General features: G+C 44.1%; 1 protein-coding gene across 4 annotated transcripts in view; it reads left to right on the top strand.

Annotated features, from left to right (window-relative positions):
• Positions 1-19,466, top strand: part of STAC (SH3 and cysteine rich domain) — a 139,415-nt gene extending 119,949 nt beyond the window's left edge. For all 4 annotated transcript variants that reach the window (XM_065669166.1, XM_065669165.1, XM_065669167.1 and 1 more), the window contains 6 exons: positions 1,230-1,311; positions 4,718-4,782; positions 6,106-6,194; positions 7,630-7,681; positions 7,807-7,944; positions 16,929-19,466. In XM_065669166.1, the coding sequence (XP_065525238.1) occupies positions 1,230-1,311; positions 4,718-4,782; positions 6,106-6,194; positions 7,630-7,681; positions 7,807-7,944; positions 16,929-17,027 (525 nt within the window). In that variant the 3' untranslated portion in view covers positions 17,028-19,466. The remainder of the gene's footprint in view (positions 1-1,229; positions 1,312-4,717; positions 4,783-6,105; positions 6,195-7,629; positions 7,682-7,806; positions 7,945-16,928) is intronic.
• Positions 19,467-24,015: the final 4,549 nt, after the last annotated feature.

The raw sequence follows: 24,015 nt of genomic DNA, 5'->3' as shown, positions 1-24,015 counted from the left end.
AGTGCTTCCTAAACCAGCCTTGTTTTACTGGTCAACACTGCTGAAACAAACCCAAAACCCCCATCGGAATCTCTAAAGCAGCTCAGATTTTGTGCTCCGCGGACAAAAGCAGTGAATGTTCCTCAGCTGGCTTCTCTCCCTCTAAGAAGGCAAAAGTCCGCAAAGCGATGAACAGAGCCGTTGTGTACAGTGCAATTGCGAAGTGTCACAGGAAACTGAAGTTACATCCTCCTATGTGTCTTGCAGTCCTGTTAACAAGAAACAAGCAAAGCTCGGAGCACATCAGGGTTCAGTTTCTCAGATGAGAGCGAGCACCTGACTCAAGTTCAGCATTTGGGTTTTTTACGGTTATCAAAGATGTTTTACCCAAGAGAAGTCGCGTGTGGAAAGCTCAGAAACTGCAGTTCCATAAGGTCAGCTTGAGACAGAGCTGTTTGGAGCAGCTCCTGGTTCCTGTCAGGCTATAGATGGAGAAGCTGACTACCCAGCCGAGGAATCCAGTGCCTTATGCAGTGTATACTTCTGAGGCTTGAGATTATATCATCCCATGTTTTCCTACACTCTAGAACAATGGGTCCCTAACCATGATTGACATTAATATGGTCCAAGTAAGAAATCATAGTAAGTCTAACAGCACCACTTGGGTTTCATTTTCCCCTAACCATACCAACCAGATGACTTTAAAAACAACGTGAGGGCAGATATTTAAGGACTGACTTCACCAACTCCATCACACTCCAGCTCCTTCTTTCACCGCATGTTAACTAAAATCAGTACATTACAGCTATTTTACTGAATACTGGATTCAGGGTTCAGAAGTCAATAGTCACTAATTTCAATTAATGTCCAGTCTGCTTGGTAGACAGCTATTTAGTATACCTGCAGGATCTACAAATCCTCCCAGGCTCCTTCTGTTTTATAGGCAGAACCACATAGCTTAACCTGATCCTTTGTTCCCTAATTTTCATTTCACTTTATACTGCAGAAATCTTGTGCTCCAGGCTGTCAGTTTGGTCTGGAGTTCTTTCTGGGCTTTCACTGCTCCCTGTGAAGTAGGTATTTGTTGTGCATCACCAGGTACAATGTTTTCTGTAATCCCATCAGGCTGACTTGCTCTGCTCTGATAACGCCCAACTACTGCATTCCCCAAAGGCTCTTCTGTGGTATTCTGTCACCTCAGCACCCACTTCTGGCTCATCCCGTCTCACTTGCTCTTTCTGTCCCTGCAGACAGCCGACCTGGCAGAAGTTCCTGAGGAAGGCGGTAGCTCTGCAGGCAACCTTGACATAAGCAGGAAGCGCAGCAACAGCGGTGAGTGCTGCCAGGCCAGGAGAGCATCTTCAGATGTATAGGCCTGCATACAACCTATTTCAGATGAGGGGTTTATGGCATGTCCGTATTTTAGCAGCATTCTGGCTTTCAGAGGGGGAGTTGGGTGGGGGATGAAGTTGGTGCAAGAATTTGGGGAATGCTTTTTGCCATTCAGATGAAATCCAAGCCACCATTTTCTTCAGTTTTTGTGTCCAGACCTGACACTGGCCAAGGTTCAGGTCCATTCCCTATCTCCCTTACTTCAGGAACACGGCTGTAGACTAATCACTTAACATGCTTCAGTTCCGCATTGGCTAAGTGGAACAAAACCAGTTCTTTCTCTTCCATATGTTGGACTTGTCTACATGTCTTTGTATACCATAACCTCTTTGGGACAGGAAATGAATCATATAATATCCATGTGTCTGTGAGATATTGAACACAGTGAATCCTGATCATAATTGCAGCTCAGTACAAATACAGTATGTGCTCAGTAATATTAATAGCCTAATTTCATTGTCTGCTTTGCAGGACAAGAGTAATGTTTTTACAGCATTGGTGTGGTGGGGTTTCAAGACCATCATACCCATAGAGAGCTTAGTAATGAAATCTGAGACAATGAAACTGGTGTTTGTGATGCTGTTCTTGAATTCAGTCATGGCGAGGGACGAAATAAGTGCGCTTGGGACACTAAGCAAAAATTCAGGTCCAAGCCATCAGAGCAACTTCTCTGGTTGCAGCTGGAGGCTGCTTTGCTAAATCTCAGGTGCTGCTAAAGAAGTTGCTCTGATGGTTTAGCGTGTATCTCATACGCTACCAACATAAATCACCGTGAGCATCCCTTTCTTCTTCATAGCATCCTCAGTGCCCCTTACATGCTGCTAGCAATACATGTAGGTAAAATGACAGCTGCAGCTGTCCATTCCCATTTTATGTTATCTCCTTATTCCTTTTCTCCCCTCCTGGTCCTGTCGCTTCTCCTCACTGTGTTCAGTCATTTCCTCCCTCTCACTTTGCGAACACGCCATCTACATTACCTGCTTCCTCCCAGCAATACATGTAGGTTCTCTGTTGTGCAAGCGCAAGTTGACCTGACCTGGTTAAAGAATTCAGTCTGCTTCACATTGTTTAATCCTGCCCACCCGAGATTAATTTGATCCTGAGTTTCCAGATAACTTTTCATTTCACTGCCAATCGGTAGTTCCATTTCTGACACCCGAAGAAACTTTTTTCTCTGAGATCTGTATTCACCAAATGCACCAAGAGGCATTCAAGGAACTTACTCATAGAGATTAGTTTAAAAACTCAGCATGTGTCAAACCTCCAAATAACTTCCGCGGCACATTAGCGATTCCTTTGATCAGCGCTGGCTTTTTCACAATCCATCCTTCAGAGGCTCAGGGTATAAATTATGCATCAGTCGCTCCAAAAGTTTCCCCTCGGTAGGTTTTTAATAGAGTGCCTGCACTGTTTGCCCAAGCGGTGGAAATGGCAAAATCCTTCTCCCCCTGGAAAAAATCCCTCCTTTTTCTTTGCCTTTTTTGTCGGCTGCTGCTAGGGCAAGCAAACATGAAAATAAATGGGGTTTTGTTGTGCGGGGAAGTGGTCTACACACCCGTATGGCATTTGGTAAGAGCCAGAGACCATGAGCTAAACAGAGATTAAACATTTAAGGAGGTCCATTGAATATATTATTGCAGGGTGATTGACCACTCCATTTTCCGCGGCTGTCCCTGCCCCTTCAGCAGGCAGTGCCACAGCAGTGCCTTGGTGAATCAACTCCATTCCGCTTCTTTCCTTTTTAATTATAGCAGGGTCTTCTGCAAATAAGATTTGTAGGAAAAGGTACTTCGAGGACTCTTTCCTGAAAGGGAAAGAATGGAAAAGACGCAGCCTGCGGAAGGGTGAAAGAACCCAGTACGTGTGGCCATGTAATCACTCCTACAGAGTGGTCTGACAACAACTTCAAAGGAAGGCTTTTTCAGGCAGAAAATGGAGCAAGGCTTCCTAGTTTACAACTGTACGGTGGCATACCTGATTCCCAGCCCTTCAGCCTCCTCTAAGCCAGTTATACTCCTTCACTGCTGTGAATTGCCATCTGTAACAGAAGTCCCACAAGCCAAAATGTGATTCAAGTGACATTTATGAATCTGTTATCAACAGGGATTTGAACACTTTCCCCCCAAGTAAACTAAGGGATGTCTTCCCTACAAACCCAGGATATATTTCAGCTCCTTCTCCACCTTCTGGGTCAGCTCCACAGCTTATGAGGCTGTACGTTAGCCTCATAATGTACATAATACATTAGCTTTCAGCTTTATATTCTGTCACCAAGCAGAAATCACTCCAAGCTTGATGCCGAAAGGCTTTTACTTTGTCTGGCGAATGACTTTCTGCAAGTCCAGAATGTTCCTGGCTACCCAAATTCATTCTTACCTGGAACTTTTTCTATTTGTCTCCTTAACTTCTCTTCCTCTGGACACAAAGAACCAAAGAATAGTCACTTGAGTAGGACTTAAACACTGCCAGCTTGTAGCAGCAGCATTTTACACCCCTTTCTACAGGTGTCAGACATACATACACCTGTATACTAGAAGATAAAAAGACATTCATTTTGTGTTTAAGGTTTTCCCTCTGGTACTGGTGGCAGATTGACAGTTTGCAGGGTCAGGTCTCTCTGCAAAAGGCCTCTGTAGGTACAGAATGAAGCCGCCAGGTCAGTGTGGTCAGACCACGTGGATGGACCCAGCGTGGGGCATTTTCAGGTTAATCGCTGCAGATAACCAGCTCACGTGCTGTCTTCGCAGTGAGCTTTATGACTACAATATTATTGCATTTTATCAGCGAATATGTGCTTGTGTGTGCTCATGGATCCATATTACTTTGTACAGGGTCTTGTGCATGCTGTTGCTGCTGTTTCGGCTCTCTTTGTTACAAGAACACTGCTTTTTCAGCATCTAGACACTATTCCCTACTCTTAAGAAACCTCACCATGTCACTTGTAAAACTTCAAAGTTGTCAATCATAGTGACACATTTGCAGGTGCTTTTAAACAGAAATACTGCTCGTCCTGTACATGGAAATCCAGCACTCAGTGGGAGAATGAGGCTGATGGACTTCAACTAGTAATGCAGTCAGGGGACCTAGGTTCTCCTCCCAGAGCTGTACTTGTGTATATTCACCTGATCAAAATGTTAGGACTGGAAACTCTTCAGGACAGGTTATTTTGTGCTGTATGCCAGTATATGTGGTTTTGTTGGGGGTGTAGAAGGGTTCAGAGGAGAGCACAAGGGGTCAGAGAAATAAAGGGGGAAAGGAAAGAGATTAACACAATGAAAGTGATCCTGCTGAGGGGGTGAAGAGTCTTAAACTACCCCTAACGTGTTGTGTCTTTCCTTTATTTCAGTGTTTACATACTCTGAAAACGGCACAGAACACTTTGGAGAAGAACCAAAAAGTCTACATTCCCTGGTATGGGCATACGTGTTGTGAGAACGCAATGGGAATGGGAATGGGAAATATATATATAAATATATATTACATATATTATTTAATATATTTAATCTATGTAATATATATTTTATTTTGTAATATATATTTTATATATGTAAAATATATATTTATTATATATATTTAATATATATCTTTATATATGATATATATATTTTTTATATATATATATAAAAAGAAGTCTTGGTTTTATAGATAGCTGAGGCCCTTGAGTAGGTCTGCTGGGGGTCTGTTCTGGAGAAGCATTGGTATGTGACTGTCACGTTCCTACACCATTTCTGGGCCACTGGCCACAGTTGGAAGCAATGTACAGGATTGGATGGCTCTTGGCTTTACCTGTTGCGGACTCCTTTATGCTCTGTTTGTGACAAATTGATATTGTGAACACAAAAGCTCCAGTGTGGAGGCTGTGCCGTTACAGCAGAACTCCTGAAACAGATCACAGATGTGGTGTGGAAAACCATTTGGGGTTTGGTTTAGGTGCTTTTTTTCCCCCTCCAGAATACCAGTGGAGAAAGTGAGGAGAGAGAGGAGCCGGGTGGGAAGTCCAGCACAAGCAGCCTTCTGTTTCAGTGGTTTTCCCACCCTGGCTTTTGGACCTGTGTATGTATAGCTCTACCTCCATCATCCATAACAAGGCCTGCATAATGAACATATAATGGGGGTGATACACTACTGGGTTCATAAGTGTCATGCATTAACAGAGAGCAAAAGGCAGACTCACCTTTAAGATCTTGACAGGACAAGGGGTAACGGGTTAAAACTGAAACAGGGGAAGTTTAGATTGGATCTAAGGAGGAAATTCTTTCCTGTGAGGGTGGTGAGGCACTGGAATGGGTTGCCCAGGGAGGTTGTGAGTGCTCCATCCCTGGCGGTGTTCAAGGCCAGGTTGGATGAAGCCTTGGGTGGGATGGTTTAGTGTGAGGTGCCCCTGCCCATGGCAGGGGGGTTGGAGCTGGGTGATCTTGAGGTCCTTTCCAACCCTAACTGTTCTATGATTCTATGATCTCACCCAAAAGACCTACCTGTGCAGGTTTCTGCTTGTGTTCTTTGGAAGCCTGGGTTTTGATCTTGGGGTTCAAAGAGTCTTATTTCTTAAGGGAAGATAGTTGCTGCCTTAGCGGTTCACAATGTATCTGGACCATAGTCCTCCAAGGTGTGAAAGGGATAAGATGATTCTGGCTCGTTTCTTGGAAGAACAAGCCCTGGTCTCCCAGTCTCTAACAAAGTGAACCATCTGGACAGGACAGATACTGAAATTCGTCTTTCTCTTCTTTCTCAAAGGGACCATTTTATAAAAGCACGTTACAAATGAACACCTATGTTGCCTTGTACAAATTTGTACCACAAGAAAACGAAGACTTGGAGATGAGGTAACAAACATTTGTTAGTTGTTTTGGCCTATATGACTTGGGATGGGGAAGGTTTCATTCTGATATTCGTACTAAACATTTCTTACAGACATATCCATTTGTAGCTACAAAGATATTCTCATGGATAAAAAGCTGGTAACACAATAGAGGAAAAGTTTCAAAGCCACTTACATCACTTCAGGAGCAAGATGGCTTTCAGCTAGGAAGTATTCAGTCCTCAGTTGCTTTGGTTTTTCCACCAGGATTTTTCGTGCTGATTTTAGCAGCTTCCTTTCTCACCTCAGCAACATTTAATTATTCCAAACACATTGGAACAGCTTCCCAAGAAGGGCTTGAGAGAAAAAGCAACCCCGTTGTCCTGGTGACAGCACCTCTCTGGGAAAGCTGGAAAACACTGGTTCAGGTTGCGCAGTGTTAGAAGACCGAATGCCTGTTTCTCCACTTGGAAAGTAAACCAAAGAGGCCCACTACTGCACCCACATCCAGCTACATCCCGGACAGGGCCACATCTTCTATGTGTGCTCTGCAAGAGCCCATGGCATTGGACCCATATCCATCCAGGTGTATTTGCAAGCTCTTGTGCTGATACCTCAACAATACAGTGAGCCTAACAAGGAAGGGAGGGAAAGCTGAATGATTAGGGGTCAACCATTATTAAGATCAAAGAAATCCCTGTTATCAAGCAGACAGAGCTTTCTGGCATTAATCTGTTTGGAAATGGGCTGCCACTTACTTTCTACAATGCAGCGCTATTATAATAACATGCTAATGTTGATGAAGTGCTTCCAGTGGGGGAAGGAGGTCAAGTAACTGTTCAACTACCTGCCTACAATCAGCTCAGCACATTTTGCTATTAGCATTTCCAGCCAAATTATTCTCCTAGCTCTGCTGTTGAACTAGTCAGCTGGATGCTGATACTTGGCAATTACCACCCTGCACCACACATTATAAAGGTAAATATGTCCCATTGAAATCAAAAAGACTTTCTTGGGCAGAATTATATCCCTGCTGACTAATTGCCTTTGTCAGTTAAATAGAACTATTTTCCTGCTGCCTTCCTTCTGCAATCACAGCTTGAAAACACAGATGATAAAGCGGTGTGTCCCAACAATGTGAAATGTCTTGAAGTAATAAGATAATGCCTGTAACAAAGAGGGGCTGTATTTTAAACAGTTTCTTACTAAACAAACAGGAAGCAAATATTCCGGTTCACAGATGTTGTCTCAAAATAAAGATCCTACCCAAACATACAGAGGTTCTCTTTCTGCATTGCTGTGCATGATCGAAGTAAGCCTTGCTGCCTCATTGAGTCTACGTGCAGCGAATGCTCAGGCACATTGACCAAGACCTCCTTCTTATTAGAAGGCAATTGTGGAAGCTGATGCAACATAACAATTAAGACTCATCTTAACCACTGTTCCTTTTCTAATTACAGGCCAGGGGATATGATCACTCTTCTGGAAGACTCCAATGAAGACTGGTGGAAGGTATGTGCGTATTAGTTTTTACCTCTTTCCTTTCCAAAAGGAAAAATACATTCTTCCCAATACTGGACTTGTATGCAGACTGCTTATGTTAACAACCTTCTTCTGCCTACATGTTTTCTCCACAGGGGAAAATTGATGACAGAACTGGATTTTTTCCTGCTAACTTTGTTCAAAGAGTGCAACACAATGAGAAGATTTACAGGTGTATCAGGACATTCATTGGCTGCAAGGAACAGGGACAGATAACTCTGAAAGAGAACCAGGTGAGTTCCCCTGTGCTGGATCCCCACTAGACTTGAGCATCCACCAGTCTGGCCAATGACTGGAGGGACTGTTGTGCAAGATGAGCACAGGCAGATGCTGTGCACTCCGGTTTTACTACAGCATGTATTATTTGTTCAGTAATAGCGTCTAGTAGCCAGTTAAGAGCAGTGTTGGCCTTGTGCAAATGTGTGCACCTTGCCTAATATAGCCAAAATTTTCAGACTCCAGACATTCATAAAGGTACCTTGCATTTTATGCACTCTGCTATTGACTTCAGAGGGACAGCTTGAAGAGCACACAGTCTTCTAGAGATAGACCATGTGTGCTTGATAAATGGTTTGGGTTTCTACTCACTATTAGAGCTAACCTAAAAGATAGTGGCTCCCTCCTCAGATCTTAACTTACCTAAAGATGTGAACACAGCTCATTGGTCTGGCTTCAAGAGGAACTGAGTTAAGACAGCACCAAACCAACCTGTAAATCTCAAATTTCACTCCCATTCACCAGCCGCAAAGTATCTTTAATCATTGATTGCTTGTGTCACCACTTGTACACCTTCTCTACAGGCTGTAATTTGGTCCAAACGAGAAGTGCTACTGTGAGTTAAAGTACATCATGTACAGTGAGGACTCGCTGGGTCCATTCACCCTGGCATGTTCTCAGCAGCTCCTTCAGTTGGGTGCACTAGGTGAAAGCCACTGCCACCACTGTGAGATTTGTCTTCGATCTGATTTTAAACATGATTTTTAACATTTGAAACATCCAAGTGTCAAGTCTTGCAATGCTGCTATGAATACTTCCTGGGGTAAAGTGCGAAAGGAAGGTGGCTCAAAACCTGCATTAAGGGACAGTCAGGTTTCTGGTGTAAGCTCATTAATGAGGAGGATGGCTGAGTAAGGGTGATGCACAGTACTCTGACACCTGGATGAAAAAGGTGGATTGTTCTCACTGCATCTTGTGAAGGCTCATGTTCTTCCACCTTATTAAGTATTTCTCTTTCTTTGGCAATTGATGTCATATCAGTTTTTCCACACAGGACGTCTGCAACGCTTCTTTTGTGGAGAAGGTTAATTTATACCTTTGCTGCTGCTTGTCTTGTGGCGTAGCGAGCTATACAAGTACCAACAACCCACAGGTTTACACAGCTTTTTTAAGGAAGGCACAGCAACACAGTGACCAGAATACATTTTAACCGCCCCTGTGCACATAGTACATGGGGCAGCCCTGAAGTTGCTAGAAAGAGAGAACAGTGCTTGATTATATTTCCTTTTTCTAACCCAGCACCTCTTTTGATGGTTTATATATGTGCACACAGAGGAAAGAAATGTTACCAAAGCACCCTTTGTGCTCTAGAATAAGCAATATACAAGAGCAAAGCTTGGGGGAATAGTAGTGTGGGAATACGGCATGCCAGCATGAGGGAATGCTCAGGGTCTGAGTCCCTTCTCACCAGTGGACGTCCCAGATCCTCTTTGTTAGTGTAGCTGGTGCTGCAGACAGTAAGAACCCAGCTTCTTGCCTCATTTCTCAAACTCGGAGTTTCCAAGTGGGCAGATCTGGCAGCTTCATCTCAACACAAGGGTCTTCCTATTGTCCCTGTTTCATAATAGGCTCACAAGAGAGCTTGCAGTGAGGGGTGCAGCATTGTCTGTGGTAGGGCAGGAGGTAAAGAAAGGGACAAACGCATCCTGCCTGTCTTCTGCTTCCTCTGGTTTAGTGAACTTATTCAGCTCTATCTCAAACCCCTGCAAATGCTGAGGTTGAATGTGAACGCTGCCCGGTGCTTACTCCATGTGAGAGAGGCTTCGGAGGAATAAAGAAGTATTTGGTGTTAAACAACAGGGCAGGCAGACAGATGCAGAGATACCAGAGAAAAAGAAGGGAACCAATAGATCCCACTCCACCCTTGCGCAAAGCATCCAAAAGGAGGCATCCAAGTAGCTGTTCCTCCATGCAGGTTTTGAGCATCCCTTGAGAGCTGGCAGCATGCACAGGACCAGCATGTAACAGTGAGACAAGGACAGGAGCACAAGGTCTCCTGACCCTGACCTGTGGGATGTGTGTCTGCCGTGGAGATCACTGTGTGAATGGCACAACTCTTTTGTCTCTGGTTTTAACAGAACAACTTTGCCTTCACTGTGGAAAATCTCTGATTGCAAAAAACATTCTGATATCAACAGGGTTTGGGTTTTTTTTTAATTCCAAAAATTACCTTATATTTCCAAAGTGAAATTTTCTTTCTTCAGCCGTTTCTCTTCTTTTTTAGTCCTTTGTTTCCCCCTTGTTTTCCTTGTGAAGCAGACAGAGGGATGTAACAAGGAAGAAAAGTCATCTGAATGGGATTTCTGGGAACAGCTTGGCAGAATTTTGTTTGTTTGGTTGGTTTGTTCATCTATTTGGGGATGTCTGTGGGATATAACCACCCGTTTTAGCTGTCTCTGGGCACAGCGTCCAGAGCGCTGTGAATGCGGTGCAAGTACTATGTGCATAGCGCTGGCTTATTCCAGGTTAGCAAGAACAGGAGGTTTATTATTATTTATTGCAATTGATGTCAAGTCTCACTTTAGCTAGAAAACCTCATTAACTGATCTAATAAGTTCTTGTTACTGTGGGATAGCAAATAGCCTTAATTTTGTACTGTTAATTCAGGGGGTCAGATTCTGCAATGTCTAACAAGAGCCCAGAGCCATTCTGACAACAGAGGCAAGGATGACATGCCAAAAGCTGGGAACTGGGATGAGTTCTTAGGCAGAAGCTCTTCCCTGTGAGGGTGCTGAGGCGCTGGCGCAGGGTGCCCAGAGAAGCTGTGGCTGCCCCATCCCTGGCAGTGCTCAAGGCCAGGTTGGACACAGGGGCTTGGAGCAAGCTGCTCCGGTGGAAGGGGTCCCTGCCCGTGGCAGGGGTTGGAGCTGGAGGAGCTTTAAGGTCCCTTCCAACCCAAACCAGGCTGGGATTCCATGATTGATTGTGCTGCTTGATGCCCTCCATGGCTTACCCTGCAGGTCTCTCTCCCTTTTGCGCTTTAGATGAATGTTGCCAGGTAGAGTCTATTCTTCTTAAGGCAAAAGGCACTCACATCAACAAAGCCACAGGACTACCATAAGAAAAGCCTTTTCAGGCAAGCAGAGCTGGTGTCAAAGTTTGAAGCTCAGTGGGTGAGGCTTCCTCTGGAATCACTGGGCAGTTTCATGCCCTGGCAATAACATTTTGAGCTTCATCTGCATGCAAACCTTCCTGGCACAGCCAATACTGCAGGACAGGGCTGAGGGAAAAACAACGCAATTTGCTCACCCGTCTTGAGCAATGTTGTCTTCCCAAAGGATGCCTTGGGAAGTTCATTATGAAATGTGAAACCCAGCCTGGGGGGGAATGGGAGCAGCGCTTCAGACAGCAACCTCTGGGGGGGTTAGGGTTCACTGGCAGATTTGTGGGTCCTGAAACCATTTCAGAAGCTGACTGGGGACCACAGGGCTCAAGCAGGAATCTGTGGCAGAGAGGCAGACATAGGCCCTGACATTAATAAAGCAAGGTTATTAACAGGGCGACCGAGCCCAGCCAGTTTCTGTGGCTTTCCACTCTTCTAGGCTGTTTCACACACGACGCTGCCTGCATTAATTTCTGACTCTGATTGCTTGTACCATCACTTGGAAATATAATGTTTTCTCCTATAACTTCTGCTCTAGCCTACCCGAATTCATTAGCACACATTATACAAATGCTTCTTTGCATGACTACAGGCTCTGATTCGACCTCTTTTCACGAAAGAAAAAGTCACCACATCTAATATATCACCAGTGTTTGGAAAAGTGTCTCTTAAAATGCCTCTAACCTTTCTGGTCATCCTTATATTTATAGTAGTCATAATAATCTATTGTTTGAATGTCTGGGTTTACTCCTTTTATGACATCCTACTTAAATAAAGGAAATAGCTTCTTTAAAACCAAGCTACTCCTGCCCTTCTCCAGCTGCTTCTGACGTCCAGAGTCACACTAATGCAAACCACTTTAGAGCTGGGCTTTTTGTGATTGAATAACACAATTGATTTTAAATTGCACAAGTCATCTTGTGCAATAGGAATGACCCCAAACCACAACATGTGTAACAGGACTGTCAATCAGAAACTCTCTGCCTCATCTAGATGTGTACTGTGAGTTTACACAAAGGTCAGTGCAACAGATCCATTTTGAGATGGTAAATGTCACTGATGTAAACTAGACCTGTTACCGAAAGCATCTCCCAGCCACATTCTGCCACAGGCCACTGCTGTGGTGGTGGCCACAGCCTCTGAACCAGAGCTGTCTGCCTTGCTGTCCCCTTGGCCCAAGGGACAAACTTCCCTCCTGACCCCAACACCCATCACATGGATTTCAAGAAGCCGCATGTATGTTAGCAGCTGTGTGCAGATATGATCCAGCCACTCCAGGAGAGCCTAGGAATGGGCTTAAACATATCCACGAGGCTGGGCTTAACAAGGCAGGGTTCCAGCCCAGATCTGTAGCCCTGGGGGATCCACCTGTCTCAGGTCTTATCCTGATGAGACTGGATGCTTTGTCCCTACCTGTTTTTTCACCTCACTGCCCAGGAATTCCTTTATGTCCCTATATCTTTCATCTGTGATACTCTAAAAGAAGCTGAACTCCTAAGAGCATGAGTCAGCTGCCTTTGAAAATCAGTTGCATTACGGTGACTTACGCGTTTGGACTGAATCACATAAAGCACAAACCCAGTGCAGCAGGTGAGGTTGCAGTTCTTCACATGCTCCCCAGCTATAACTGCTGTACTTCACTGCAAGGCTTAAGGGGAAAAGTGTCTTTTTCCTGCTGCTCTGATTTCATTGACGTCAGTCTTGCTGAACAGGGAGGGGTGTCCTCATTCATTCATCCAGTTCAGCCCAGGTCGTATTTAAAGCCCTGAGTAAGTGCTGTAGGTAAAACAGGCTGGTGCTCTCTGTCTAAAAGCTAATGAAACAACTGTTATAAACCCTGTCATCATTGTTTTCACTATGACCAAATGGGTATGAAAACTGAACTACTTACTTCTCCATCCACAAAGCAAGAACTTCTGCGCAGATGCAGAAACTCACAGTGACCCTGTGCTTTCATTCTTAGAAAATTTGAGCTTTTCAGAGCACTTCACCTGGTCTTCAGGCTCCAGGACAGCTCTTGCAACTGCACGGTCATTATAACCAAATCCCTACTTGATCAGAACCAGTCTGTGGCTGACAGATGCATTAAATATATGGGAGAGAGAAGATAAGCAAACGATAGCAGCATAAACTTAGAGCAAGTTCAAACTTACTCCTGGACAAAGAGAATGTGCCACTTGAGGCCGCATTCAATGCACGGGACTTAGAAGAACAGGAGAGCATTAATGACCCTGCAGCTTAAAGGATCATTTCCTAATTGCTCAGCTCCCCCATCTGCTCCAGGCTGACTGCTGGGTAAAAAAATCCTTAGGGCAGATGCTGATAACAGTAACAGTCATAGAATCATAGAATCATAGAATAGTGTGGGTTGGAAAGGACCTCGAGATCATCCAGTTCCAACCCCCCTGCCATGGGCAGGGACACCTCACACTAAACCATCCCACCCAAGGCTTCATCCAACCTGGCCTTGAACACTGCCAGGGATGGAGCACTCACAACCTCCCTGGGCAACCCATTCCAGTGCCTCAGCACCCTCACAGGAAAGAATTTCCTCCTTAGATCCAATCTAAACTTCCCCTGTTTCAGTTTGAACCCGTTACCCCTTGTCCTGTCACTGCAGTCCCTACTGAAGAGTCCCTCCCCAGCATCCCTATAGGCCCCCTTCAGACACTGGAAGGCTGCTATGGAAAAAAAGTTTAAAGGTGGTCTGAATGGTTTGGGTTTAGTGGTTTGGGTTCGGGGGTTTTTTAAGTGAGATGAAAGGATTGAGAATTGACTTTATAGAACATTAGATCCCACTTTCTGCTATTCCTGATGCCTGAGAAACAGCCTGAGGTGCAATTTCTTACCCTGGGGCTTACTCCATCACTAAGTTTTTGAGCTGGATGCAGGGAAAAAACCCAGCTGTTCATCCCCATTTGTGTTGCTACCAAATTTGGTGGAGAGTGGCTGCTCAGTGGCTCCCTTACCTGGCCAGGCCAGCAGCCTTGCCCCCAGGACATGCCAGCCTGAGCAGTTCCCATTTTATCAGGTAGTTTCCAGTCTGGCACAAAATCACGTGTGGCACCAAAACAAAGCTGTGGCACCTCGTGCTGCCACAGCCATCAAGTTTGGCATCTGTCACCAGGGCAACCGCTCCATCAGGTGGAGTCCAAAACCCTGGATAATGTGGCATGTTGTGGGCAAGCGTATTCTGCCCTCCGTGCATCCCCTTCCCTGGGAAGGAGTAGGAAAATCCTCTGTCCCCTGACCGCCAGCATATGCAAGGCTTAGTGTATTAGGGTGGGAGAATTCAGTTGGAATTTGGGAGAATTTCAGCTGGAATTTGGGAGAATTCAGATCAATGCATTCATATATAGTTCTTACAGAATGCCTTGTACTCCTCCTGCCCACTGAAGATCCTGCTATAGCAGGGGACAGCCACTGCTAGACCAAGGAGTACTCAAACCAGCAACAGAACCAAAGAACACCCTCTAAACAAAAGACCAAATCTGCCATCCTTTTTCACTCCAAAGATAAAGGAAACCAGTGTTCAGAAAGCTCAGTATTTGCCTTTTGTCCCCGCATCATTCTGCTGACATCAGGGGAAAACTCTGATCTCACAATACATTCTGCACAGCAACAGAGGGTTAAGCAAGAAATGCGCAGTGGCAGCAGGCAGTGCAGATCTTCTGGAGGTCTATTTTGGGGATTCTTTGGCCCATGCAGAAACCAGGGGTCTTGCAGACCCCTTTGGTTAGGAAGAAAGCAGAGTGATGGAGTGAGGCATTCCTTTTAACCAGAAACAAAGGCTGCCAAGGCTCATTTACCCACACGGCAGCAGGGATCAGCTGAGAAGGGGCATCTTTCAACCAAGATGCTCTTTCCCAGTGTTGAATACTCTGCCATGCTCAGCCACCCTTTGTCTTGTGCTTCTTTGCAGGCTTTTTCTCTCGCTGTTGAAGTTTCTATATTCTTTCTTAGGGACACAGACTAGCATCTATCAGAGGTCAGAGACCTCTTTCTCTGTGTGTGTGCTTCAAATGGTGATGCAGCTGCAGAGGGGGCAGTTGCTATGCTAGGGAATCACTCGCGAATGGGCTGGGCTGCTTTACAACACAGCCTAAACGAAGCAGCATCAATTCCACACCTCCCACACTTCCCATATGATTTAGCCCAAACAACAATACATCATCTTACTTCATTGCATGTCAGCTCTGTCGGTGTGCTCAGTCATTCTGCCGCAGGGATCCAGTTCAGTTAGTGTTCAGTAGGTAGCTAAAGTAAGAAAATTAATGAGTCCATTCGCTTTCCAAACGTTTGTTTGCTGGTACAAAGATGCACCTGCGAATTTCTAAGTGCTGAAGGCAGCAAATAGGAAGCAGCTTCACCTCCTTCTTAGGACCTTTCATTTTCCTCTGCCAGCATCACTGCTGAAAGTAAATGCTGTGTATGTAACAACAAGAGGACAAGCTGGCCTAGACTTCAGATGTGGTGTTTAGATGTCACTGTACAATCCATAGCAGTCATGCTGAAATGGATTTAGCCAGGGATACTCTGACTTTCATACCCTCTGAACTACTGCAGTTAAACACTGTAAGTACCTACAGACAGAGCCTTTGTGAGTGTTAGGCCAGACAGAGGGCTTTAAAGATCTGGCATTGACATCATGAGAAATCAGTGAGCTGGTCTCAAAAGGACCGTCAGTTTTCTGGCTATTTTTCAGCCTTGTTTGATCAGTAGGAAATACGCAGCTCTTTGGCATAGATGTCTGAAAACTATTCTTTATTCTGTGTGGCTCTGTGCTGAAGTGCCCAGGCTAAAGTACCGGTGCCACGGGGCTTTCAAATGGTTTGGCCATTACAAGTGTCTCAGAAGGGGCGCTAAGGTGGAAATACCTGAGATCAAAGATATAAAATACCAGCTCAAAGATATGAAATACCGTGAAAAAATACAAAAATACCATGAAGACAAAGGTCTTCAGGAAATGCAAACCTTTACCAAGATGTAATATTCGTGCTATTGGAAAGACCATACGGTTTCACAACAACTGCCTCCATTTGGCGTAGGCGTGATGCAAACACAATCACAGAGCTAGATTCAGATCACGTACTTGGGTGCCCAAAACAGGCACCTGTAGGTGCAAGGGCTGAGCAAATAATATGACCCACTGCTCATCTGAGAAGTACCTGGGTTCCTTGAGCATGCAGAAGAGAATATGCTTGCGTCCAGATCAGCTGCTAGAGGTGACCCACTTGGTGTCACGATTCGGTGATGATGATGAGGGTGCTGAGGCGCTGGCACAGGGTACCCAGGGAAGCTGTGGCTGCCCCATCCCTGGCAGTGCTCAAGGCCAGGTTGGACACAGGGGCTTGGAGCAAGCTGCTCCAGTGGAAGGGGTCCCTGCCCGTGGCAGGGGTTGGAGCTGGGTGAGCTTTAAGGTCCCTTCCAACCCAAACCAGGCTGGGGTTCTAATTACTTTTCACCAGCAACTGTTGACGAGCCAGATAGCTGACGATCTGAAATACCCATTCCTCTTGTACCCAAAGAACTAAATCACATCATTACAGCAGACTTCGCAATTCAAGTTGCAAAATCTTTGATCCAGCACAAATTTCTTAATGTTTTTAATGTTTCTTATGCAAATGTGGCACTTGGAGGAGGCGGGGGAGAGGTGACTCTCTGAATATATGAGTCTGAGTTTCTTATCAAAGCAGGCAGACTCCAAAAGGGATTGTTCTACCTATAGAAATAACGAGCAGGAAGTCTAACCCACCTGATAAATAGCTTGGAATAATTTGTTGCTTTGATCATGGCAAAGAGTTTATTATTTTATTTTCATGCCTTCTTTGCCTTCAGATTTGTGTGACTTCTGAAAAGGAACATGATGGCTTTATCAAAGTATACAGCGGGAAGAAGAAAGGCTTTGTCCCCATAGACGTCTTAGAAAACATCTGATTTCAACAACCCACTTGCTGCAGTAGGAGCCCTTTGTTGGCAATGCCTGTCTGCCTCATCTCACACTGTGTCAACCCAGATGGGCTGTCTTGCAGATGTTCAGGGAAATAGTGAGAGAACTGCAACTACAAGAAGAAAAAGACATTTAGGCTGCCACAGCAACACTGAGAAGTAAGAGAAGTGGGGTGTTTGACAGAAACTACAGTCAGAAACCAGTAGGGAAATGAGAGGTCCTTGGATACTAACGAGAACAAGGTAAGGAAAAGAAGAGTCTGGGCTGATTCCTGGTGCAAGATGGCTGCTACACCCTGATGGAGACGGACAGTTTGTTCTGAAGGACTAAACCTACGTCCTGTTCTTGTGTCTTAGAAACCTGTTGGGCTGCTTTCTTGTTTGAAGTGTGTGTTTAGGGGGGAGGGGGGAAAAACGCCTTTGAAACTGTCCTCGTACTACAGTCCAATGCTTGTAGGAAGTGTGGCTGTGGTTCTACGGTTCTGTCCCATTATCAAGTGATCGGTTTAAATCCTGGTGTTTAGTCCCCTAACAGCGCGGTTTGGAGCCACCGCGTGAACCATGTCAGTTCGAGAAGTGCACTGTGCCCTGAAAGTTGGCAGCTTTCTCTTTCTGTGCAATCTCCCCATGTGAAAGAGTAGCGAACCTGTGTGTCCTTCGTTTTCTCTGTATATGAACAAAAGCTCTCAGCGTGGTTTGGGTGTGATGGCTGCTCTCATAGCTCACAATAGCTGGTCCTCCGATGCGCAAACCTGCTCAGAAGCATCCCTCTGTGTTTCCTGCACCTTGATCCGGTGATACAGAAATGCTGGGAGAGAGCCACAGGCTTGAAATGTTTTCTATTTTTCTGTGTTTATTGCACTTAAAAGATTTTATATATTAATCCTATTTATAACAGAAAATAAAACAATTAACTCCCCCCCGGAAGACTGAAGATGCTAGGGAAGGGCAGACTGCACATGGAAGTGAAGTCTGTGATTGCTGAAATCCAGAACTTGTGATAGAAAGGCACTGTCTGAGAATTGTGTTCACATGCCAAAGGCATCTTCTTCAGTTGCTGAACAGAAGTTTTGCAGATTCAGCAATAAATACACTGTCATGAGTTCCTCCTTGGTGTAAACCACCGTGAGCATCCTATAAACCTTTTCCATCTGTTTTGTCCATGTAAACCTCCATCCTCAAACATGTTTTGGGCATATGAACCTTTTGGTACCCAGGAAGCAGCCTGTGGGACCTGCGGATCTTGACCAAACTGTACAAGTCAGCCAGTGCCAATCCTGTTGTAGAGCAGGGGCCTTATGATGACTCAAGACAGGGAACCTATTTTCCAAGTATTTAATTGGCTGTAATTGCACCAAACACACTGAAACAGCTTAGCATGCATTATGACGTGCAGATTAAGTCCTATCCCGAAGCTCCCTCCTGAATTCATGCCTTATTTGACCGGATTGAGACTGAATTTGAGTCTTTACCGAGATTAACCCCAAAATGATGTCCTAAATCCTCATACCACAAGAAGAAATTCATGCTGCCAGGCTAGTGTAGCCCTTTGCAAAGATGACACTATTTCTAAAACCAAGCTATCCATCCTGCTTCCATGTACTGAGGCAGTTTGAATCTGCAGTGCTCAACCCATGTCTCAATAGTTGCCCTATTTGAGTAGCTGATCTTACACAAAGCCTTATGAAATCTGGTGCAGCTCTACACACGGCCAAAGGTTCACAGAGCAGATCGGTCTTCAACCTTTCAGAGACACCTTTTGCAGCTCTTACGTACCACTTAATTGCAGAGGAGGAAGCTGCAGGGGTGGTAACTGCTGAAATGTGGTCCCTCATAACGTAAGTTATAATTGGTCTCTACCAATTGGTGTCCTTCTGGCTGATCAAAAGTATCCGATTTCATATCTTTTGTGGCAGTATCAGCAATTTATAAATGTCAGGGTTTTGTTTTTTTTTTCAATTCAAACAATGAGCATTTGCTCAGCTCATTTTCCTAAGTAACCAACCAATAAACTCGGCGCAAGGACAAAGGATTCTGTTAAGCCTTAAAGATCGAGAGGAAAAGCAGTAGAGATGTAGTCATCTGCTCTGCTTTAAAAGATGTATTTTGTAATACTCACCCATTCAAAATGAAAACTCAAGGTTTGTTAGAATTAAAATACTTGCTACTTTTGATCAGGCCTGTCACATGGACAGAGGAAATCTGTATTAATCTCTACATACGTGCTGTTGTTTACACGATTGCATCATACTGTGATTCCCTCCTCTTTCAGTCTTCTATGATTTCAATTTATCCCTACAATGTGCATCGTACTATTGAAAGAATTATATGAGTATTACCTACAACTCACAATGGCCTTTAATCAATGTCAGTTTGATTCCTTTTGATACTGAGCAATAAATAATAAAGTGACTGAGTAAAAACAAACAGACCTTATGTGGACTGTATTACATCTGAGAAAGCATTGCTTCTGAACCAAAGCTTTCCTGGTTATCTTTGTGGGTTTTGTCTTTTTACTGGGCTGTTGCTGCCGTTTGATATGTAGAATGCCTAATTTAGCAAGAAGCACATACATGAGTCTTACTTTAAGCATGTGATTCATTGGCTATTTGCATGCTTAAAGCTAAAGCACTTTGCTGAATTAAGGTAATTTTCCTTGAATTTATTTTGGATGCCTTACTCTGAATTCAGACGAGTATCCCGTCATTTTTTCCTACCACATGCAGTTCACCATAGGTACTGCATTAGCAAGCAGTTAAAGTCAGACAGAAAATGGACTTTATCTGACGTGTGCTCAGAAAAATTGAATTTTAGGAGATAAATGCTGTTCAGACTTAATTTAATATTCTGCTTAATAAAAACTATGTGATGGTTGGAAGGAGAATAGAAGTGTATGTTTCTTGGCTTCTTTGCATTGGACTGTGTCATACTCAGTTATCCACCTTCAAGAACCTTCACTAAACCCATCATCATCAGATGCTACTGAGCATCCCCATTTAAAATCTACAGCACTTGTATTTATTTGCCACATTTAGCAAACCATTTCTGAAGTAGCCCTTCTGCAATGCATGCACCATGTGTAGACTCGGGGTGAAGTTTCGTGGTGGGGCCAGCTTGAACACTTGTTTCTGGCACATCAGAACGTGTTTTAGCCACTCCACATCTCATCACAGCATCAGACCGGTACAGAATACTTTCATAAGTGCTAGGAAGAGTTGATCAACAGAAGTTGGGGATGAACTGCCTGAATCACCATCATCTCCTCCCGTCCGTAAATAACACAGCATCTCAGCTCATTATCATTATCATTTCTCTACACTTGGCCATTTTGACTGTGCTGCAGTGCACAGTCAGCTGCGGATTCATGGCTCCAGGGGAGCTAAGATGCTTCCACGAAGACTGTGCATCTTTAGCACTGCTCACAGGCCTTTTCTTCTAATTATTTGCTGATACTCAATTGACTAAATATAGCACCCAGAACCATCAGAGGGACCTGCGTAGAGCCAGCAGTGACACTGGAGGTTTGGAAGAACCGTGACCTTCTGTGTAGGTTGTCTAAACTGGCACTAGACAGATGTCTTTGCAAAATGAACTTAACTCATTTATTTTAAATACGCACAGACAAGGCTGATTTATTGAGCCTTTAAATTAGATCTTTCTTTCCCTAAAGGCCACTGAATAAATGCAGCAAGCCATAGCAATCTTATCCCATTGAAATCCACTGTGAAATGAATCCTTGAATGCCACAAGGACTGGAGGTCACCTGTTTGTCTTGGAAAAGGCTAGTCAATGTTAAGTTCTCCTCAAAATCTATAATGTCATTTGTCTGATCTAACTGTAAATGTCTACATCTAAGTGAGTAAATTGATTTGCTCTCATGCTTCCCCAGGAAAGAGAATAACATGCACTTCAGTGCTATGGTTCACCTGAGCAACTGAAGCCTTTTGCTTTTGCATGAGCTAGATTATGCCTCACAAATACCCGTTTCTACCCATCAACAACCAAGGGATCATTGGACACCTGGGGCAGATGTAGACTTCTGCAGATGTAACATCACTCTCAAGGCAGAAGAATTCCTAGCCCTAATTACTGGATATGTAGGTGTAACATGTGTGTCTCTATAACAACCGTGTGTCTTGTACTTTCTACAGTGCCTGTGAAGTTACCAGTCATGGTTGTTAGAAATGAGAAACAAAGTGCAATTTTTCCCCCATTTTCCTTCCATAGAATTTTCTTTACCGGCTGGTGGGTAAGGGTGGCTTCCTAAGTGAAACATTCTGCATTTAAATACAAACATAACTTAAGTACATATCGAATCAATCCTATTTAAGGACATTTGAATTTGAACAGGAAGAATATTAGCATGACCCTATCCCTGCCTGCAAAAATAGATTGTCCCTAAGTTCCAAAAACGGAAGCAAGAAGAAGCAAGAACAGAAGCATGCACTTACCCTATGCCTAGGGCAATAGCTTTGTGTGTGGTTCATTTTCTACTGACATTTCACAGTGTTTCTCCTGGACGACGTTCTGAGATGCTCTGATCCACCGATGTGAATAGCATTGGCCTGGGCAAGGGAGAGCATTGCTTTGCTTATTCATACATAAAAAGCAGAAAAGCAGATATGTATTTCCTGTTCACTGGTATCAAATATCAAGTAGCTTTATCAAGTAGCTTATCAAATAGAAGTGAAAATAAGTCCAAAAGAAAGTGAACAATTACAAAGGATGTCAGGTTGTATTTAAAATACAGGGAGGGAGGAGTGTGAATGATCCCATGCATACTACTTCCGTACTTTGTTCTATTACAAATAAGGTCAGACCAACACAAGTCTTCAGTTTCATATTTGAGACATTTCCTAAACCATGTAGTCCCAAATTATCATGCAGCTTGTGCAAAGCAAGGAGAATAAATATGTTTCCCAGTGGGAATACATGTCATCACAACATTGAGTGTTCCATGGCTAAAAAGAACATCTAAATCTGAAAGGTATACGAGAGCTATTTTAAAACCCTTTCTTTGTATTGTTAATGTGCCTGGGGAATGAACATTTGGCAGGGTCTTCACAAAGGAGGCCCAAAAATACCTATAGTTGGATTGCTTCAGGTCAGCATGTTTGTCCATCTCCTGAGTGGCTCAGGAAGCATAGTACAACACCTACCTAAACTAATGTCATTTGGTCAATCAATCAGATTAATTTCATATTTTATAGACAAACATGCAGGCAACACATAAACATATATAGATACACATGTATATCTTATATTCATTAACATCAACCCAAAGGCAAGAACACATGCCCTTAAAAATCTGACCTGACTGATCTTTTCCTTATCTTAAAAATGCTCAGCACCTAAACAGGATGGTAACTGGTGCCTGATAAGTACTGAAACAGACAACTATACAGAGAAATCTAGCCCTGACAAGTTTTACCTGTGTTAGACAAAGCATCTAACACAGAAACCAAGAGTTACAGGCAGTTGAACTGCAAATATGCAATACATTGAGTGCAGTCAAGAAATGCATGTCATTCATCAGGTGAAGGTAGCACTGCAGGCTGCATACGAATTGGCATCCTGAAAACATTGTCAGAACATGTAAATCTTACCTCTTTGACCTGGCTGCCTCACGGTAATGAGACAGATGGGGAAAACAGAGCACCACAAAGCTGAAATCACCCCTGCTGCTGATCCTGCCGTGGCTGGGAAGGCTGCAGCACTTTTCCCACCAGCACACCAGCCATTCCCATTTTACACCCTGTCCTGCCAGCAAAAACCTCTTAGGCCCATCCAGTGCATCCACTGTCTCAAATGTCTGCTGTCAAGAAAGTTGCCCCCAAAAAGGCAAGGCTGGCATTGACCTTGGCTTAGCAGCCTTCCCACATGAACATCTTCTACCAACTGGTTGGAAACCCTCATTCAAAGGGACTGCTGTGAGCCTTATCCTATCAGCACTGGGGATGGAGGGATCTACCCTATGGCATCAAGGATTAAAGGGGAAAAACCAGGTTCTAGCTTACTTTGACCCTTTGGGAGAAGTCTGGATCTCTAAGGCTCAAGTGTTAAGTGAATCATACTAAACATGAGAGAGCGACTTCTATTTTCAGCCCTTTCACTTGTCTCTGTGTCCACATTTTGGCTCTGGAAATACAAAGTGAATGCAAAGCTCTCCTGCTCACCCCACATCCCAATCAGCTGTGCTCAGTCTTGCAAAGGTTTCCCCTCCCTGGCTTTTCTCCTCCTGCCAAAGGCAATGCTCCCTGTGGATATTAACAAGGTACAGTGAGACATTCCCCCCTGCAGGACAGTAGCTTTCCTAAGCTGACAGTCCATGTGGGATGTATTACTTACTTAAGCACAGCTATCCACATTACTAAGTATTGCTGGGTTGACTAAGCCACTTGAAGCTCAGTCCTGTCAGGAATGAGGTGTCAGCTGCACAGGGAAGAAGTAAGCCCAGGCTATTACAGTGCCAAGAGAAGGTTACCCCATAGAAATAGTACCTAGATCCCTTGTGCTCAGTTTCTTGCTTTAACCATGGAGAAGGTAATTCATCTAATGGTACTGGAGGTAAAACAAAAGCTAATACTGTGTTGAGACAGACAAGAAAGATAATGGAACAGATAGATACTTTTTTTCCCAGTATTTATATAGTTTGCAGCATTTTACCATGTAAATAAAATGGTAAATACACAAAAATAGCCCATTATTAGCTTACTGCTATCCATCATCTTATACATGCAGCTTCTAAGCCATCTGTTGCAGTTTTTCTGTAGAGACGTGTACGGTCCTGTGGCCTCTAGAGGCTGTTGTCATATGAATTATGAGTACAAAGAGCAGGCAAACCAGCTTTACTGACATCCAACACCAGTTCACAGGTGCTTTATGGAAAGAACAGAAAATCAGTTTAATTCCTGGGCATAAATCTTCATTGGTCAGTAAGACATTTCCTACTGAAAGGAGGGGTGAGAGGTCCCAC

Source organism: Lathamus discolor, chromosome 2 (assembly GCF_037157495.1).
Source record: "Lathamus discolor isolate bLatDis1 chromosome 2, bLatDis1.hap1, whole genome shotgun sequence".
In the NCBI taxonomy this organism is placed as follows: Eukaryota; Metazoa; Chordata; class Aves; order Psittaciformes; family Psittacidae; genus Lathamus; species Lathamus discolor.
The sequence above is the reverse complement of the archived record's forward strand: the minus strand, read 5'-3'. Positions and strand labels throughout refer to the sequence as shown.